The sequence below is a fragment of the Sarcophilus harrisii genome, chromosome 1 (genome assembly GCF_902635505.1).
Source record: "Sarcophilus harrisii chromosome 1, mSarHar1.11, whole genome shotgun sequence".
NCBI classification, from domain to species: domain Eukaryota; kingdom Metazoa; phylum Chordata; class Mammalia; order Dasyuromorphia; family Dasyuridae; genus Sarcophilus; species Sarcophilus harrisii.
In genome coordinates, this window is record NC_045426.1 from 630,320,492 (window position 1) to 630,342,532 (window position 22,041).

General features: G+C 34.0%; 1 protein-coding gene across 1 annotated transcript in view; it reads right to left on the bottom strand.

Moving 5' to 3' along the window:
- Positions 1 to 22,041, bottom strand: part of FAM135B (family with sequence similarity 135 member B) — a 412,962-nt gene that overhangs the window by 321,717 nt on the left and 69,204 nt on the right. Inside the window, exon 2 of the mRNA XM_031947238.1 lies at positions 241 to 336. Within this exon, the coding sequence (XP_031803098.1) occupies positions 241 to 317 (77 nt within the window). The 5' untranslated portion in view covers positions 318 to 336. The remainder of the gene's footprint in view (positions 1 to 240; positions 337 to 22,041) is intronic.

A 22,041-nucleotide genomic window follows, 5' to 3' on the forward strand; every position in this document is an offset into this window, starting at 1 on the left:
TCCTTCTCTCTTCTTCCTCCTTCTCCTTAATGGTCCATTTTTAAAAATCTCTTATACCCAAAACCTACCATAATTCCCTAGGCTCCTTTTCTACTTCTTTGTCTCCCTTTTCTTCTCCTATCCTCTGCACATACATAGATAAGCAGCATAGATATTCATATATGGTCATTCTTCTGTTTGCACACATTTGAAGACACATACACACACATATCACACAAATCACAAAATTTCCACACTCACCCTCGCTGGAAAAGATCCACATTGTGGAATTTGTGTAGTTCTACAGAAAACTCAACTGTTCCCTGTACTTCAGACATGATCTTTTCGGGTCATTACCTGAAAAAAATACAAAAAAAAAAAAAAAAAAAAACAATGAAAATGTTAAGTTCTTCAAGCCATTTCAGCCAAGAGAAAGAAGAAATGATAGAGTCAAACCAAATTGTGTTTAAACAACCTATAAAACACACTTCTGTGATGGACTCACTTAACAGAGGCTAATAGAAGCAAGCATTTTAATAATGATTATCCTTTATGTAGATATAATATTTTATAGTTCCCTAAATGTTTTCACATTTGCATCACACATTGCATCTGATTTGATGCTCAGGTGAGTCCTATTGAAGAGGACTGAGCAGGAGAAAGATTTGTAAATTATTTTACTGAATAAGTAAACTGAAGCTCCAAAATAGTAAAGTGATTTGCCGTTGATCACAAAGTGTTATTTTGGAGGGCTGAAGTTAGAAACTCCATCATTCTCCATATTGCCAGCTCTAGTTCTATGTGTATGTTTTGTATTAGTAATTTTTGTTTTATAATATCTATACTAACTTCTCTAAAAGTTTTATTCATGACTTCTGCCTTTAAACCAAGGATGTTTTTCCAACACTCTTCCAACTAAATTTTCCCTTGTTAAGTAGGAAGAAAAACAGTCAAAACCAAGAGACAAAGCAGTAACATCCAATAACATCTGTAACACTCCATACACATAGGCCCCGTCACTTTACCTACTGCAGGGAAGTATGTTTCATTATGTTTTTGTCCAGAATCGACAATGGCCTTTATAGTTAGAAATTGACTGCCTTTTAACATTGTTTTTATTTACATCATTATATCATTTATATCATATAATTATTTTATCTATTTTGATTCCTTCTCTATCCATCAATTGAGTCAAGTCTTTCCATTTTTCCCTGAATTCATGGTTATCATTTCCTACATTGGAACTATATTCCATTATACCAATAGATGAAAAATTATTCAATCAATAAACAGGTTTTTATTAAGTAACTACTGTGAAAAAGTGCCATGCTAGGTGATAGGGATTCAAAGACAAAGGTGAAACAACTCTGTATTCAAATGACTAATAATTTAGCCAAGGGAGACAATATGTGTATACACACACACACACACACACACACTAAATGTTACATAAATTTCGATACTTTGTCCTGTAGATACTAAACAAATTATTGCCATTCTTTAAAACTTTGTAATCCTACAAAAATTATATTGTCATTCTATGGGGAATTTTTGGGCATCTACAAGTTTAAATGTCATTTTAGAGAGACTGATAATGTTCATGTATTAAGGGAATATGGTATTTTAAGAGTCTCAAAAATGTATATGCACAGTGATTCACAAACATATACACAGAGCTAGGTGCCCAAATAAAAAGCGTATATATAGATCCGAGATTAAATTAAAAACTTTTACCTAGTAAAGCTTAAACTGAAGTATGACATTTTTGACAATCTATGTGTACATGTAGACATGTGTTTTTGTGGGTATACATATAGATACTAATGTATATATTGCATTCCTGTGTATATATTTTATATATGCATACACATATATTTATGTCTAAACATATACGCAAAAAACACAAAAATAACTTGACCTTGACCAAACTTCTAATTTTGGAACCCTCATTCCAACCCAGCTTATAACCATCCCCCCTTCTAAATATAGAAAGTAACTCTGATTCATTTTCAACTTGTGAATCATTGCCCTTTAGTTTGTCACCAGCTTGAACAGATCAATGATCTCATCAATCAGGATGCCACCTCTATTGGTATAAACCACAGCCTATACTTTCTCAATTCTTGCTCTTGTTCAACCATAAATATACTATTGAAGATCTGCTTAATGTATTTAAAGACTTTCACTACTTTTTAGCACTCTCCAGATAATGATATATCACAAAGACCATTCATCTGTTTTTCCTCCCTATCATTATATGACTGACTTACTACCTTGTCAGATTAAGCATTTTCTAGATTGTACATTTAGGCTATTCCTTGGGTAAAAATAATCTTTGATAATATTCTGCAGTCTATTTATTGCCATCATGTTGACCTCTGCAATTCTGACCTGCAATTTTGATTCTTGGGCGATTGTGATGTTCCATGATTTGCAGCCGTAGAATACTGCTAGAAGAACATCACTTTATAACCCATATAGTAAAAATACTGAATCCACTCAAGCCAGAGGCTCTGGGCAAATTGCATTCCTCCTACTAACTTGTCAGTTATCTTGAGATTAAGATAATTTAATTCAATTCACCTGGACAACTTACAGGAAACAAATTTTAGATAAGACACACAATCTTCATAGAGCTCACAGACATGCAGAATTACATATCTCCAGGGATAACCATAATACACATAATTAGATGTATAATTGGAGAGGTGACAAAGTAGAATAGTAAAAGGATATTACTAGGTAAGGAGGTTAGGGATGACTTCATGAAGAAGGAGAGTATATTTGAATTGACCTTAAAAAATGTATAAAAATTAATCAGGGTAAGAGGGAGAGAGAAATTTTTTAGAGATAGATAGAAGGTTATCTAATGTGAAATTCATTCAACTGTCATTTAGTAAGAGCTTTTATGTGCTAATACATCAAAAGGGATTAGGAAAGGCTCCCTAGAGAAGATGGGATTTTAGCATGATCTTCAAAGAAGTCTGGGAAGGCAAGGAGAGATGGAGAGTATTCCATGAATGGGAAGGCAGCAAGGGAAAATGCCTGGATTCAAAAAAATATAGCGTCTTGCTCGAGAAACAGCAAGGAGGTCATTGTAAACTTTGAAGAGTATATATGATGGCAGAGGGTCGGGGAAGTTGATGGTGGTAGTCCTTTTTCTCAAAGAGAACCAATGATATGATGAGAGGGATATATTGACTTGAGCATGAATTGGATATGAATGGGACAGAAATGCACAAAATCATCAGCCTTAATTTCTCCTTCAGAGGCCAGTGGAAAGACAAGGGTGAAAATGAATGACCTGGAGAGCAGGAAGAATAAGGTGTAAGTAGACTAGAACCTTAAAAGGGCAGGCTATTTTGCCTCCTTCAATGGCCCATAATCCCTAATAGCTGCATACGTCTCTTTATATATTGTGTTGTATCGCTGAGGATCAAGAGCAACCCCAAGAGTCCCCTAGAAAATATAGGCAGGGGAATGGATTAAGACTATCAAATTCAGTATCAGAAATCCTGCCTCTGATAGTGTGATTTTTGGCAAAGTCTCTTAAAACTTTTCTTCAGTTTCCTCATCTGTAAAATGAGTGGGTAAAATCAAACTAAATTAATTTTGAAATCTCTTCCATCTCTTGTCTATTCTTCTATGATCCTCTGAATAACAAATTTCCACACCTAGGCCCACTGATCTTTCTACTCTCTCTAAATCCTCATGAACAAAACCAATGCCAACCCTACTGACTAGATTTCCTCCTATATTGATATTTACAGGCAAACAAATGATGACATTTGCAATTAAAATGTAAATGTAATTTTTATATTTGTTTTCTTTCCCCCCTTCTCCCCTGTCCCCACCTTTAAAGAAGTGGTTGTAACCTGAACCCTATTTGTCATGAAAGGCCAGAATAAAGGCCTACTGAGATCTGAATCCTAATGCTGACACTGCCACACATTAGCTGTGTGAACATGTGCAAAATCACTGCAAGTCTCCAGGACTTGATCCCATCATTGGTGAAAAGTAGGTTGCCACTTACAGAGTGAGCTGTTTTGAATTGCTGCCTTTTATCGGGAGCAACAGTACTTCTAAAGATACTCAGAAATGTCATGGGGAATCTCGTTCCCTTTTTTATAATACTATTCTCTCTACCTCTCATTTAATCAGTTCATGTAGAATTTCCTTCTCAACTAGATTTTCTATTGCATGCTTTCTTGAACCTTTGTAGCTTAAGAGCTAAAAGTGCATCTTCTACAGTTCAAGCTGTAGGCCAGATCCACAGCATCCTACCCTGGAAGGAACTTCAGAGACAACTGGTGTCTGAATCAAGAATATTAGATTTGAAGATTTCAAAGACATTCCCAGACTGATAGAGTGATTGTCCCAACTCATTCACTCAGTTTTTCAGGATAATTTGTATCTGGATTTCCATGACATTACAGATTTATACTTTTGTTGACCTGTTCTTTTTGTACAGTCACAGGAGAGTAGATGTTTGCAGAGGAGGCAACAATGACACAAAACTATTTTTGTCACTGTTTTCTAACCAGGTAAACATGCTATCAGAAATCAGAAAACATCTGCCTTTTTCTTTCATGTTTCCTGTGATTGCTATGCGTGCCTCAAACTCTGTGTCCCATGGGATATTGGTTTCCATATCACAAGCAAAAAATAATCTGGAACAAGCACAAACTGAATACAGGCCCCTAATGGAGTCTCTAAGGGAACTTTCCTTTACCTTAGACTGCTTGACATTTTGGTCCATACAAAAAATGAACATATAAGGCATTATGCTTATCACTTTTTCTGATAATGAGAAACTGGGAAGGATAGCTAGTATGCTAGATGACAGTGTTAGGATTATAGAAGATCTTAACAGTACAGTAAGCCCAGGATAACACTTAAGGGTTTTTGAAGAAAGTACTATGTAAAGTATGACAATAATAAGATCATATCAAAACACACATACACACACATACATACATGAAGTCCATCCTGAAGATACTGGGCCCAGTTAAGTTTCTGGTTAACAAGGCCAAACTGTACTTGGACAGTGCCACGAGACTGATCGGCAATGGATCAAGGAACCATGGAACACCACGCCCAAGGTTTATATCTCTTCTGTGACAATTTGTGAGGGAAACATATTGCAGATCCAGGAAGTGCAGAGATATCAGGAAAGGTTATTGTTAGAAAAGGGTGAAAGTTCAGGGCAGACAAAAGAAGGGCTATGGTTCAGGAAGGAAAAATACCTCTTTGTTGTCCCCTCTTCCAACAGAAGGAGCTGTGATCAAACTTGCTACCCCTGGACTTATGCAAACACTCTGTGCAGAATGGGGAAGAGAAAGGGAACTGTGTAATTCCAATAGTGAGAACTCTTCCCTCTGGACTAATGATTACGAGACTTTGGTAGCTACAGCTGCTCTATTTGACATTTATCACTATGGAACAAAGGCATGAGCTTGGAAAATGGGTCCATACATTATGGATTTATTACTCTAGACCATTCTTATGAAAGCACTTAGTCATTGTCATGAATGAGTTTGTTAATATCTTTAGGTGTCACTCCATCTCAATCTGGACCAGTGACTTTTAATGCTCCTTGTATAATATTTGCCAGTCACCTAACCTAGTACTCCACCGCTGCAAGCAATGTCACCTTCTCATTTCTGAGACTGATATGATGTTGCAGTGTGCCAAACTGAACTTGGGGCTTGGGAATTCTTGAGGCCATAAATTATTACATATTCATATTCTTCTTTTGGATATCCTTCACAATTAATTAATAGCCTTGATAAATATAACTACGCATATATTTTTAAAATCTACAAAAGAGAAGACTTGAGATTTCCCATAATTTACTTCCTCACAAAACTTGCTAAGATTAGTTTATTCTTCACAGATAATTGTGGCTAGTCTTATGTCCACAAGTAACAGTAATCGTTTTGCTTTCCCTTCAAACTTGCTATTTAAATCCCAAGTTGGTACATAATTACTCATGTAGCATTTCACCAACTCCTCTCATTTATTGTGAATTTCAAGTTACCTTGTTATCAATATCTAATTTATTATTACTCCTAAGGGCAATGAAAATAGTCAGTCATGTCTCTGTATATGACTTGTGAAATCCAATCTAGGGAAGTATGTGACTATATTGTATTAATGTACTATCCTCTAATCCATATCTCTTCCAATCCAGTAAACTTCTTCTGATTTTAATCTTAAATTTTTTATACTTCATAGTTCAATCTTTAATCCAATCTACAGAGTACCAGTTTTGTGTTAGTTTTCAGATGAGTAAACTAGTTCTGAAGATAACATTTCCCTGTCTTGGGATGACCCTTCACTGAAGATCTTTGAACAAATCAGATGATCATTTACTGAATTCATTTTACAGGTGATACTTGTTCAGATGAAGTTGGACAAAATGACTTCTAAAGTGACTTCCATTTCTAAATTTCTGTGACTTTCTAGTTATATCTATATTTCTCCAGAACACATTGGAATGGCAATATAATTACTCATAAAACATCTCATTTTCTCCCTTTTGTTCAGTGTCTCTAAAAGTTCCCCTAGTCATAATGCTAACGAAAGAGGTCCTCCGTTATGAACAACAACAACAACAACAAAATCCCCCACTCAGTCACATCTTCCTTCTATCACTCTGCCCCCTTTTCCAAGACCTAACAATCTAATCGGAGTTCATTAGGAGGCAGAATAGACATTATTATGGCCTCAGTGACTTCTAAATTGCTAAAAGGTAACAGGATATAAATCAAAGCTGGCAATCCTGCAAAGAAAAACTAAATAGGCAGATTGATAAAAAGGTTCACAAGTGATCAGAGTTTCTGGATGCAAAAGTTTATATCATGGAAATATATGATTTTAAAATTAGAAAATACTTTAGAGACTGAGTGTAAGCTTCTTGTATTATAAACAAAACCTAAAACCCAACATATTAAGTGGCCTGTCTTTTTTGTTGTTGTTGTTCACCCTAATAATAAGTAAGCTGGTTTAGAACTGAAAGGGACCAAGGCTAAAAAACTGGAAGAAAACTTAAGAATTTATCTAGACTAAATTCCTTATTTTATAGATGAGGAAAACTGAATATTAGACCAGTTTAGAGATGGTCAAGGTCACACAGTTAGTTTCAAAAATGAAATTTTAAATCCAGTTCCTCTGGAATCTAAATACAATGATGTACTATGTTTTATAAAGCCCCATTGCTCAGTGGTTATTACCCTAGCTGAAGGAAGGCTGATTAATTCAGCACAGAGGAAATGAAAAAAAAAATGACTGAACATTCTCTAGACTTCTTTCATCCCCTGTTACTGGTTGCCTAAATTCAGTGATTTACTATATTTTATAAAGCCCCACTGCTCAGTGATTATTACTCTAGTTTAAGGAAGGCTGATTAACTCAGCACAGAGGAAATGAAAAAAAAATGACAACATTCTCTAGGCTTCTTTCATCCTCTGTTAAAATGCAAGCAACTAATCAACCACTGATCATATAAAAATTCATCATCATCTATCCTCCATTAATGTTTTGCTCTTTGGTGACTTAAGTTGATATGGTATTAACCCCATCAATGTGGTGCATTGAGACTGCTCTCAGTCTCAGTTTCCTAATGTTTCAAATTTATTATTTCTTTAACTTTAAATTCATTTTTGAAAATTTTTGTTTGGTATTTTCCCTCTATTCAAACATTTTTTTTTCATTGATTCACTTATATGCTTGACCTTTTTTTTTTTTTTTGATGAATTTTTTACTTTTTCTAGCTCTTTAAAATAGTTCTCTGGTAATTTAATTGGTATTGATCAGAGTTAGCAAATGAATTTAGTTAGGTAGAATTGTCATTTTTACTGTACTGGCTTAGACTATGCATAACCAATTAATATTTCTTCAGATGTTTAGATTTCTATATGTGTGAAATATTTTGGGTTTTTTGTTATTTGTTTGCTTGTTTTTGTGTTCATAGAGTTTCTGGATTTGTTTTGACATGTACTGTCTTCTCAAGTATTTTACATTATCTGCAGGCATTTTCAATAGAATTTCTTTCTATCTCTTTTTGTGTATGTATACATATTTTGTGTGTGTATACATATATGTGTGTGTGTGCTGATCATTTGTGGGGTATTTATTTTATATACTGAAACTTTGCTGAAGTTGATAATTATTTGAACTTTTTAAAAAGTTGATTATTTAGAATATTCTAAGTATCCCATACTTTCCTCATTTTTTAAAAAAATGGGGATAGCAATACTTTTAGACTATTTAAAAATTTTTAATAGCAGCTTTTTATTTTCAAAATACATGCAAAGAGATACGCCCAGAGAAAGAACTCTGGGTGATGACTAAAAACCATTACATTGAATTCCCAATCCCTATATTTATGCACACCTGCATTTTTGATTTCCTTCACAAGCTAATTGTACGATATTTCAGAGTCTGATTCTTTTTGTACAGCAAAATAACGGTTTGGTCATGTATACTTATTGTGTATCTAATTTATATTTTAATATATTTATCATCTACTGGTCATCCTGCCATCTGGGGGAGGGAGAGGTGGGGTAAGAGGTGAAAAATTGGAACAAGAGATTTGGCAATTGTTAATGCTGTAAAGTTACCCATACATATAACCTGTAAATAAAAGGCTATTAAATAAAAAAAAATACATGCAAAGATAGTTTTCAACATTCATCCTTGTGAAGCCTTGTATTCCAAACTTTTTTCTCTCCCTTCTCCCTACTCCCCTCCCCTAGAAAGCAAGCTATCCAATATGGGTCAAATATGTGTAATTCTTGAAGACTAATTCTTAAGAGTTATTTGAGGAATCAAATTAATTGATGCTAATTACTACAGTATATAAATGTCAGTTATTGTTAGGATTATAATTTTCATTTTATGTTGTTCTAGTGAGAAAGCTAAGCCTGAGATAAAGTGACAAGTCACATGATATAAATGGTGGAACCAAAATGATATCCCAGGTCCCTTTACTCAAATTAATAACAACAACAAATGAATCTGAATTGAGAGAATAAAAGGAGAAGAATTGATTAAATTTTCAAAGAGGAAAATTGAGGCTAGATATCAGAGGGTGGGGAATGTTCTAAAAATTTTAGGTATACAAATGTGAAATGACTTGCTAAGGTAGTCAAGGGAAGGATCCCCTTCATGGAGGTCTTTAAGCAAAAACTGCAGGAACTTATTTTTTATGTATGTTATAGTAGGAATTTCTTTAGTTTATTAAGAGGATTGGATGTTCATTGAGGTCTCTTCCCTAAAATCCTGTGATTCTAATTCTAATATTTGGAGCAAATTCTGTATAATTGAATTCTTCTCTCTGGGTCTGTTTCCTGATTTATAAAATAAGGAGGTTATACTAGATCAGGGCTTCTTAAACTTTTTCCATTCGCAACCTCTTTCTGCCTGAGAAATTTTTATGTGATTCTAACATATCAGTAACATTTACAAATAATAAATCATAATTTCATGACCCCTACATTCAGTTATATGACTACATATGGAATCACAACCCACATTTTAAAACGCTTTGTACTAGATAATGCTGTGGCTAAGAATCTATAAAATCCAGTCTCATACCAACTCATACATAACTTTCTCTTGGAATTCTAAGATTTGGGCATGATAAGCACTAGGGAATGGGGGTGTTCCTTTCTCACAGCATCAGTAATTGAAAGAAATATTTGCATACTCTCACATTCAAACCATCTCATTCCTCCTCCTTAAGCCAAACATATCATACAAAGCTGGTATGAACAGTGCTTTTAAAAAAAGGCCATCTCATTTGAAGGTATAAATAGACCTCTCACTCTCAGTCTTGTTGTGAAGGTCAAACAGGATTACTAAACAACATTTAGCACTGAGTATGTAAGTGATGGATCAGAAACCAGGGAGTTTGAAGAGAACCTTAAGACAATGTATTATAAAGTGTAAATCCCTTGCTTTTTGCTGAATGAGAAAAGCAAGGCAAGCCTGAGCCCCAGACCTTGTAAAGGAATCAACAAGAGATCATATATTCTCATGGCAGATGCAGTGAGGGAACTAGAATGAATTTGCTATGCCATTTTTATGAGCCTCAAGAACTATATTGAACCATCACCAGTCTTTATGAACTCAGGAGAATTCACTGTCCTAATAATTCAGTAAAAGTTGTACTGTCTGACACTTTACTGCAACTTTTATTTCTACTACTAACAACTCAATTCAATTCCACAAACAGTTTTTTAAGTGTACTATAGGGCAGAAAGAACAAACCTTGAAATAAGGATGACCTGGATTCAATATGTGCCTGGATTATACACTGGCTATGTCACTCTGGAAAGAGAATGTAATGTCTCAGGGCTCCAAGGCCACTCTCTAGGACTAGAAATTGCCAGTCAATGGCCATTGGTAGAAGGTATTTCCACACTGTGGAGCCTCCTACATCAATGAAATCAAATCACCTGACATCATAGGACCTTCTACTTCCTATACATAAAGTATCCCTTCTGGTCCTTATTACTCTACTATTATCAGGATAGGATATACCAACTCCACTCACCTGTAAGTATTCTTTTTAGAATTACCAGTGAATTTTTAAAGGCTCAACCCAATAGTCTTTTCAACAACATCCTTATTCTCTTGACCTCTTTGTAGCATTTGCTACTTCTTTGGCTACCAAACCTTGATCACCACCCCCCTCCAGTACTTTTATTCTTCCCCTGAAATGATAGGCTCTGATGAGTGAGCTTTTTATTCAATTAGTCAGTCAATAAGCATTTATTGATCACCTACCCAGACAGGCATTGTGCTAAGCACTGGGTACACAAAGAAAGGGGAAAGATAATCCCCATCTTCAAGGTCACAATCAAATAAGCAAACAAATGTGTACAAATTATATCCAGAATAAATGAAGAATAATTAACAAGAGAAAAAGCATTTGAATTAGGAAATATTAGGAAAGATTTCCAGTAGAAATTGGGACATTAATTGAGACCTGAAGAAAATGTGGGAGGCTGAAATCTTGCCTAGAGCCAAGTCACTCTGCCCTAAAAGGTTCGTTTCACATTCATATTTCCTGGGAACCAAAGAAAATAAGAGTTCGTCCTTTCCCAAATTTTAAGACTTGAAAATTGTTATCCCATCCACCATCTATCTCCAGTCTTTTTTCCCCCTCCAAATTAAGTATTTCCATTCCCCCCCATCAGATGCTTATATGGTATAAGACACAGAATTCATTATTCTGCTGCCTTCCTCTTTCTTTTTATCAATTTTTTTATTGAACTATGGTGCACAAAACTGAGCACATTCCTACAGAATTGAGTTGTGTAGGACCAAATACAGAGGAACTACTTTTCTTTAAATGCAGTCAAAAATTTCAATTGGTTTTTGTTTGTTTATTTGTTTTGTTTTGTTTTGAAGGGAGAATCTGCCACATTATAGTGTGGATTCATACTGACCTTGCAGCTCACTAAAATCTTCTGTTTTCATATAAACTGTCTAACCATAAATAGCTTTATCTTTTCCTTGAAAATTTTATTTTGAATCCACACGAAAGGATTATATCCATTTATTCCCATTTTCACTTTATTGCATTCAGTACAATAGTCTAGCCTGCCATCTTTTGGAATGCTAACATTTCCTCAACTACTCTTCTGAATTTAGTGTTATCTTTAGTTTGATGAGAATGTCAATCATACCTTCATGAAAGTCATTTACAATAATGTTGAATAAAATGTGGCCTAGGCCAGATCCCTAGGGAATTCCAGTGGAGACTTTATACCAACTTGACAAAGAATGACTATTTTTGAGTTCAGACAATCAACAAATTCTTAATTGATTTAATCTTATTAATGTTCAGTCCATTGCTTCATCTTTTATACAGTTATATTACACACTTGATTTTAGTACTTTATTAAAAATCTAGGTGACGCAGTGGATCTGTATTTGGCTTGAGATCAGGAAGTCTCTTCTTTGTGAGTTCAAATCTAGTGTCTGAAAGCTAGCTCACACTAGCTGTGTGACCCCTGAAAAAATTACTTAAGTTTGTTTGCCCCCATTTCCTCACTGTTAAATGAGTTGGAGAAGAAATGGCAAACCACTCCAGTATTCTTGCCAAGAAAATCCTCAATGAGGTCACAGAGAGTTGGACAAGGCTGAAACAACTGAATACCAACAAAAAATCAAAATTATATATGTAGCATCATCTCCTTGACCAATTGGTTTATTAACCTTAAGGGTAGGGAAGAGATGAAATAGATCTATTCTGGAATGACTAGTTCTTAATGAAGTTATTATGTATTTTGTGTTTTGGGGGGTACCTGATATATCCTTTTCTAGCCATTCATTGCCTATCTCTTCAATCATCTATTCTAGATTTCCCCCCAAAATTAAAGACCATATCACTCAGTTCTTTCTGTACCCAAGGAGTTAATTATTCTGGACTTGATGCTTTGAATTGATCAAGGGCAAGTTCTATACTCATATCTTGAAAATAACTATTATCTATTTTTGTTCTGTCATATATGCTACAAAGATTATTCCCTTTGAAAGAGAGGGAGGGAATAAGCATTTGTCAAGCACCTACTGTGTTCCAGGGATTGTGAAATAAATATCTCATTTAGTCCTCACAATACCTCGATAAGTGTTCTTTTTGTTATCCCTATTTTACAGTTGAATTATAAGTTAAATAACTTATCCAGGAGCACACAGCTAAGAAATGTCTAAGGCTGAATTTGAACTGGTGTCTTTCTTACTCCACGTCCAAACCTTTTTAATCTGCTTATACATCCTGGCTTCCTTTCTCCTCGGCCTTATCTATTGTCAGTTACTGTTATTCTATCTAAGCAACAATTCTATTGATTTTTATTATTCTCACCTTTCCCCATTATAATTACTTTTTTTTTTAATGCTTTAAATTTTTTTCTTACTTAGATTCTTAAGAGCCCCAGCTCATTCTATACTTTACCAGTGGTTCTCAAAGTATGGCCTAGAGAATCCTGGGGATCTCTGAAACCCTTTTAGAGGGTCTACAAATTCAAAAATAGTTTTTATTTCCCATATGGTAAATATCTATAAATATAATCCAGATAAACAAAAATGCTTTAGAGAGATCCTCAATAATTTTTAATAGGATAAAGATACTGAAAACAAAAGTTTGGGAACCATTGCTTTAGCCCTTCTGACAGGATTTTTAGAGGATCATGTTATGTTCTTACATTCATCATCTGTTGCCTGTCTTTTTTTTAAATCTAGCTTAGTTGATGAGTTCCCAGTACACACATACTGATCTTTTCAGATGCCCTTTCTAGCTGCAGATCTATGAGCTTATATCCAAAACAGAATTTTGATCTTGCCTTCTAAACCATTTCTTACTTTATTGTTATTTTTCAGGCATTCAAGTTGTTTTCAACTCTTTTATGACTCTGTGGACCACAGCATGCTAGTGCTTTCTTGACTGGGATTTTCTTGACAAAAATACTAGAGTGGTTTGCCACATCCTCCTCCAGGGTATTAAGGAAAACAGAGGTTAAGTCAGTCAGGGTCACATAGCTGGAAATATTCAAGACAGATTTGAACTCAGATTTTCCTGAGCTACTTAGCTGCTTTTATTTTGTAATACTTTAGTCTCTTTCAAATGTTCCATTTAAACTAGACTAAGGGCTGTTGACCAGTTTGGATATACCATATCTCCTGCCCCTGTGATTAAACTATATTCCATACACTTTTTTTTTTACTTTTAAGAATCCTTTTCTTCTTTCAAGAATGTGCTCAGGTACCAACTTCCTATATAAAAAACCATCCCTCATGTATCCCTCATACATACTCCACTTTTCCTCTTCATTTAATTGTGTAATATATTAAAGTATGAACACTGAATAACTTTAAAGCCAGAGACGGTTAATGCTGACATCTTTGTATCTCCAATGAGTCAATAAGACTATGCACACATACAAAAATATATGTATATGTGTGTGTGCATACACACACATGCCTATTGTATATATATTTTTCCCTGTACCAAACACTGTACTAATTTTTGTAAATACAAAAAAAAAAAAATCAGTTCCCACTGTCAAGGAGTTATATTCTATTGAGGAGTTATATTCTCCTCCAATAGTTATATTCTTTTGGTATATACTGTTTATGTTTATATCAATATGTTTATACATATAAATGCAAGGTAATTTACTTTGTTTTGTTTTGTTTTTGTAGAGGTAATGGGGAAGAGGAAGATTCAAGTAATTTTTAAGGATAGATTCAACAAGAATTTTCAATTAATTGGATGTGGAGGATAAGGGTGAATGAGGAGTCAAGACTAACATCAAGATTAAAACCTAGCAGTGGTGCTTTCAGAAACAGGAAACTCCCAAGTATCTTTCAGTGTTTTTGCACATAGTAATTATTTTAAAAAATTGTTGGTGCTGCTTTTCAACCAGATTCAAACTCCTAAGAAGAAACTAGACAGAGAAATAACAGTGATGGACATGATGAAAAGATGGATAGAATCTCATATCCTGAAATTACAAACAAAAACGCCTTAAAAAGAATGGAAAGTTAACAAATGAAATTCTGAAGCAACATTTTAAATGAGAAATATAATTGAGATTTTTCTAAAGAAAACAGTATCATATTTTTACCATGTTTAACATATATTATTTTACTTGCCATCTAGGGGCAGGGGAAAAGGGGGAATTGGAACACAAGGTTTTTCGAGGGTTAATGTTGAAAAATTACCCATGCATATGTTTTGTAAATAAAAAGCTTTAATAAAATTTTAATTGTTTTTATTTTTTTTAATTTATTAAAACTTTTTATTTTCAAAACATATGCATGGGTAATTTTTCAACATTTATCCTTACTAAACCTTCTGTTCCAAATTTCCCCCTCCTTTCCCATACCCCCTCCTTTAGATGGCAATACATGTTAAATATGTTAAATCCAATATATAAATGTGTATATATATATATATATATATATATATATATACACACACACACACACACACACACACACACACACACAATTGGATCAAAAAGTAAAAAAACAGAAAGAAAACAAAATGCAAGCAAACAACAACAGGAAAGAGTGAAAATGCTATGTTGTGGTCCACACTCAGTTCCCACAGTCCTCTCTCTGCGTGTAGATGACTCTCTTCATCACTGAACAATTAGAACTGGTTTGAATCATCTCATTGTTGAAGAGAGCCACATCCATCAGAATTGATCATGATATAGTCTTCTTGTTGCTGTGTATTATCATCTCCTTCCTTGTTCTGCTCATTTCACTTAGTATTAGTACATGTAAGTCTCTCCAGATCTCTCTGAAATATCCTGCTGATAGTTTCTTATAGAAAAATAATATTCCATAACATTCATACACCACAATTTATTCAACCATTCCCCATCTGAAGGGCATCCACTCAGTTTCCAGTTTCTAGCCACTACAAAGAGGGCTGCCACAAACATTTTTGCACATGTGGGTCCCTTTCCCTTCTTTAAGATCTCTTTGGGAAACAAGCCCAGTAGAAACACTGCTGGGTCAAAGGTATGCACAGTTTGATAACTTTTTGAGCATAGTTCCAAATTGCTCTCCAGAATGGTTGGATCTATTCACTCAGGGTTCCACCAACAATTTATCAGTGTCCCAGTTTTCCCACAGCCCCTTCAACATTCCTCATTATCTTTTCCTGTCATCTTAGCCAATCTGAGAGATATGTAGTGGTATCTCAGAGTTGTCTTAATTTGCATTTCTTTGATCAATAGTGATTTGGAGCACCTTTTTATATGACTAGAAATTGTTTCAATTTCTTCATCTGAAAATTATCTGCTCATATCCTTTGACCATTTATCAATTGGAAAATGGCTTGAATTCTTATAAATTTGAGTCAATTCTTTATATATTTTAGAAATGAGGCCTTTATAAGAACCTTTGAATATAAAAATGTTTTCCCAGTTTATTGCTTCCCTTCTAATCTTGTCTGCATTAGTTTCATTTGTACAAAAACTTTTTAACTTAATACAATCAAAATTATCTATAATAAAAACAAATTTTAAAAAGAGAAAACAATATGAATATACAGGAAACTCACTAAAATTACTTTTTAATAAAAAAAATCTTTAGCATTTTATTTCCTCCCAATTACATGTAACAACAATTTCCAACCTTGTTTTTAATGCATTCCAATTTTTCTCTCTTCCTTCCTCCTCCCTTCCCATTGAGAAGGCAAGAAATTCAATATAGGTCATACACATGTAGTTATGCAAAAAATTTCCATATTAATCATGTTGTGAAAGAAAACATAGTTTTCTTCAACTTTCCTTCAATCTCAAGAAAAATAAAATTTAAAAACTATGCTTAAATCTGTATTCAGACATTATAAGTTCTATGTCTAGGGACAGAGATGATCATTGTACAATATTGCTTTTACTTTACACAGTACAAAGTACACATTTAATTCTTCATGTAGGTTTTTCCATGTTTTTCTGAGAGTATCCTGCTCATCATTTCTTATATAACACAACAGTATTCCATCACAATTACATAATACTGTGTTGTTCAGCCATTTCCCAATTGATGGACATCCTCCCAATTTTGAATTGCCCTTTTCAGAAAAGAACTGCAATAAATATTTCTGTACATATAGGTGCTTTTCCCTTTTGTTCTTTAGCTCTTTTTTATACAGTAGTGACATAGCTAAATCAAAGAGTATGCACAGTTTTGTAACTTTTTGGGCATAGTTACAAATTGCCCTAAAGAATAGTTGAATCAGTTCACCACAACACCAACAGTGCATTAATGGCTTATTTTTCCCCTACATTTTCTCCAAGAGTTGTCATTCTTCTTTGATAAATATATTTCCTTTCATCCTATTCTCTGTTCTTGTTTATTCTATTCTTTCATCTTGTCCCTCTTCAAAAATGTTTTGCTTCTGACTACCATCTCCCAAAATCTGCTTTTCCTTTGATATTCTACTCCCTCTCTATTCCCCTACCCCTCAACTTTCCTGTAAGGTAAGATAAATTTCTACATCCACTTATTCCCTCTGTGAGCTAATTCTGATGAGTATAAGATTTACTTATTCACTCTGGTCTACCCCTCCCCATCTTCTCCTTCATTTTTTCTTCCTCTTTTATATGAGACAATTTATCCCATTTTATACATCTATTTCCCTTTCTTCCAATGCAATCCTCATTTTTACTCTTTTTACTTTTATATTATCCCTTTATATTCAATTCACACCTGTGGCCTTTCTCTGTATCCTTATATCTCTCTGTGTCTCTGTCCCTATCTCTTTTTCTGTCCCTCTCTGTCTCTCTCTCTTGATATAAAGGTATGCTAATGACAGGTTTTTTTTTTTATAAGTATTATCTTCCAATGTACAAATGCAAACAGTTTTACTTCATTAAGTTCCTTATTATTTTTCTTTCCTGTATATGTTTTTTATGTTTTTCTTGAGTCTTGTATTTGAAAGTCAATTTTTATATTCAGCTCTGGTCTTTTCATTAAGAATGTTTAAAAGCCCTCTATTACAACAAATATTTATTTTCCCCCTAAAGGATTATACTTAGTTTTGCTGATTTTTGGTTGTAATCCTAACTCCTTTGCCTTCCAGAATATTATATATCAAGCCTTTCAAATTCTTTAATGTAGAAGCTGTTAAAGCTTGTATATACTAACTGTGATTGCACAATACTTCAACTATTTCTTTCTGGCTACATGCAATATTCTCTCCTTGAACTGGGAGTGCCAGAAATTTAGTTATAATATTCCTGGGAGTTTTCATTTTGGGATGTTTTTCAGGAGGTAATAGGTGCATTTTTTCCATGTCTATTTCATCCTTCAGTTCTAGAATATCAGGACACTTTTTCTTGATAATTTCTTGAAAGATGAAGTTTAGACTTTTTTTTAATATAGCTTTCAAGTAGTCCAATAATTTTTAATTAATTTCTCCTATAACTATTTTCCAGTCAATTGCTTTTCCAATGAAATAATTCATGTTATTTTCTATTTTTTTCATTCTCTTGACTTTGTTTTGTCTTGAATTCTCATAAAATCATTGGCTTTCATGTATTTAATTCTAATTTTTAAGAAATTATTTTCTTCAATAAGCTTTTGGTTTGGTCAATTCTATTATTTAAGGAGATTTTTTTCTTCAGTGAAGTTTTGTGCTTCTCATTACATTTGACCAATTCTGCTTTTTACAATATTATTCTTCTCTTTGGTTTTTTTGTGCCTCATTTATCATTTGGCCCAATTTGGTTTTTCATGTGTTATTTTCTTCAATATTGTGTCTCTGTATCTCTTTTATCCATCTATTGGCTTATTTTTCTTTTCTTTTTTTGTAACTTTTTATTGACAGAATCTATGCCAGGGTAATTTTTTTTACAATATTATCCCTTGCACTCACTTCTGTTCCGATTTTTCACTCCCATCCTCCACCCCCCGCCCCTACATGGCAATCAGTCCTATATATGTTGAATATGTCCTAGTACATCCTAGATACAATGTATGTGTGCAGATCCAGTTCTCTTGTTGCACAGGGAGAATTGGATTCAGAAGGTAAAAATAACCCGGGAAGAAAAACAAAAATGCAAACAGTTTACATTCATTTCCCAGTGTTTTTTCTTTGGGTGTAGCTGCTTCTGTCCATCATTGATCAACTGAAACGGAATTAGGTCTCTTTGTCAAAGAAATCCATGGCCATCAGATTACATCTTCATACAGTATCGTTGTTGACGTATATAATGATCTCTTGGTTCTGCTCATTTCACTTAGCATCAGTTCATGTCAGTCTCTCCAAGCCTCCCTGTATTCATCCTGCTGGTCATTTCATACAGAAGAATAATATTCCATAACATTCATATACCACAATTTACCCAACCATTCTCCAATTGATGGGCATCCACTCAGTTTCCAGCTTCTAGCCACTACAAAGAGGGCTGCCACAAACATTCGTGCACATACAGGTCCCTTTCCCTTCTTTATGATCTCTTGGGGATATAAGCCCAGTAGAAACACTGCTGGATCAAAGGGTATGCACAGTTTGATAACATTTTGGGCATAATTCCAGATTGCTCTCCAGAATGGTTGGATTCGTTCACAGCTCCACCAACAATGTATCAGTGTCCCTGTTTTCCCACATCCCCTCCAACAATCATCATCATTTTTTCCTGTCATCTTAGCCAATCTGACAGGTGTGTAGTAGTATCTCAGAGTTGTCTTAATTTGCATTTCTCTGATTAATAATGATTTGGAACACTCTTTCATATGAGTGGTAATAATTTCAATTTCATCATCTGAAAATTGTCTGTTCATATCATTTGACCATTTATCAATTGGAGAATGGCTTGGTTTCTTATAAATTAGAGTCAGTTCTCTATATATTTTGGAAATGAGGCCTTTATCAGAACCGTTGCTTCCCTTCTAATCGTGTTTACATTAGTTTTGTTTGTACAGAAGCTTTTTAATTTGATGTAATCAAAATTTTCTATTTTGTGATCAATAATGGTCTCTAGTTCGTCTTTAGTCACAAATTTCTTCCTCCTCCACAAGTCTGAGAGATAAACTATCCTATGTTCCTCCAATTTGTTTATAGTCTTGTTCTTTATGTCTAAATCATGGACCCATTTTGATCTTATCTTGTTATACGGTGTTACGTGCAGGTCCATGCCTAATTTCTGCCATACTAATTTCCAGTTATCCCAGCAGATTTTGTCAAATAATGCATTCTTCTCCCAAAAGTTAGGATCTTTGGGTTTATCAAACACTAAATTGCTATAGTTGACTATTCTGTCTTGTGAACCTAACCTGTTCCACTGATCAACTAATCTATTTCTTATATTGGCTTATTTTTCAAGATTTTCTTACATTACTCTCATTTTTCTTCACAATTTTTCTTTTACTTCTTTTACTTGATTTTCTAGATCCTTTTTGAGAGATTTTCTATGATGTAAGACCAATAAATATTTTGATTTTGTTAGCTTCTTCTGAGTGTATCACCCATAATGAATTTCTATGATCCAAATTTTTTTCCTGTAATTTGCTCATTTTTTCTAGTCCATTACTTGATTTTTAACTTTTAACTGTCTTAAATTAAGACTCTGCTTCTAGGGTGGAGTGTACAATGTCCTAATCTTCAGGGTGTTTGTGCAACTGTTTTCAGAAATACTGCTAGGGATCTGTAAGTTTTCAATTTTTCCAAGGTGATATGATCCAAGAAGAAGCATGTATTCTCTTCTTCAGGCCTGTGCTCTGATTCCCAAGGCCTGGTTTGCTGGAGAGCTGGGCTATGCTGACATAGTTGCATCTTGATTCTCATCCAGATGGGTCAGATCGTTCCTGCTGACCTCTTAAGTTGTCTTTGGCTAGAAAATTATTTTACTCTGGACTTCTGTGAATTTTGCCACTTAAGGAACTTTTTTAATGGTATTATTTAAAGATGTTCAAAGATGTTTGGCTCCTTCTCCCTGACTAAAATTTTAAGAGACAAGCAGAGAAGATAAAAGCAAGGAAAGTAACTAAAAATGATTTTAAGTTGTAAAAAAATTATAAGAATAGACTTAGAAAATCTAAAGTAGAGAATTACTTGAGGTTTTGATGAATATTAAAGACAAAGAAAGATTTTTTAAATTAGTTATCTTGAAATAGATCAAAGAGAGATATTTAAGATCATTACTTTCAAGTCATTTCCCAACTGTAATACGTGTACTCTAGCCATTCCTTCTCTCCACAAAATAGAGGGAATCAACTTTTCTCTTCTCTCTGAAACTATCTTTAATTCAGGCAGATGAATTTTCTTCTTTTCTTGACTAGATGAATCCCCTGCCTCACTCACTGGTAATCTATAAATACTGCATCTGAGAAAATACCAGCCTGTTCCCTTTTCTAGATTGTGTTACCCCATTACAATGGAAGGATTTTGAGGACAGGGACTGTCTTGCTTGCCTTTATTTCTATATCCACAATACAGTACCTGGCACACAGTAAACACTTAAAGAATCCTATACTCTGTCTAAAACCAACAGCAACATTATCTGTAATGGAGAGGAGCTGGACACATTCCCAATGAGATCAGAAGTGAAACAAGGATGCTCATTATCACCACTATTATTCAAGACTGTACTAGAAATGTTGGTTTTAGTAATAAGAAAAGAAAAAAAGAAAATAAAGGAATTAAAAAGGTGACAAGGAAGTAAAACTATCACTCTCTGCAGATGATATGATAGAATCCAAAAAATCATTCAAAAACTTACTGGAAACAATTCACAGCTTTAGAAAAGTTGCAGGATTATAAAATAAACCTACACAAATCATCACCATTTCCATATATTACTGATAAATCCCATCACTAGAGATAGAGAGATTTCATTTATTACTGTAGACACAATAAAATACTTGGGGGGCTACCCATCAAGACAAACCCAAGAACTATATTAACATGATTACAAACAGTTCTCACACAAATTAAGTTAGATCTGAACAATTGTAAAAAATATCAATTACTTATAGGTAGTAAGACCTAATATAATAAAAATGGCAAGTCTGCCTAAATTGGTCAACTTGTTCAGTACCATACCAATCAAACTGCCAAAACATTATTTTATAGAAGTAGAAAAAATAATAACAAAATTCATCTGGAAGAGCAAAAGTTTCAGAATGTCAAAGGAATTAATGAAAAAAATACAAAGGATGGTAGCTTAGCAGTATCAAACCTAAAACTAAATTATAAAGCAGAAGTCATCAAAACCATTGATATTGGCTAAGAAATAAAGTGGAGGATCAGTGGAACAGGTTAGATACACATGACACAATAATCAAGGCCTATAGCAATTTGATAAACACTCAAAATCTAGCTTCTGGAATAAGAGATAACTATTTGGCAAGAATTGCTAGGAAAACTGGAAAATAAAATGTCAGAAACTCAGCATAAACCCCATACCAAAGTAAGGTCAAAATGGATACATGATTTGGTCATAAAGGATGACACCATAAACATATTAGGAGAACAAGGGATAATTTACCTATCAGACCTTTGGAGAAGGGAAGAATTTCTGAGCCAAG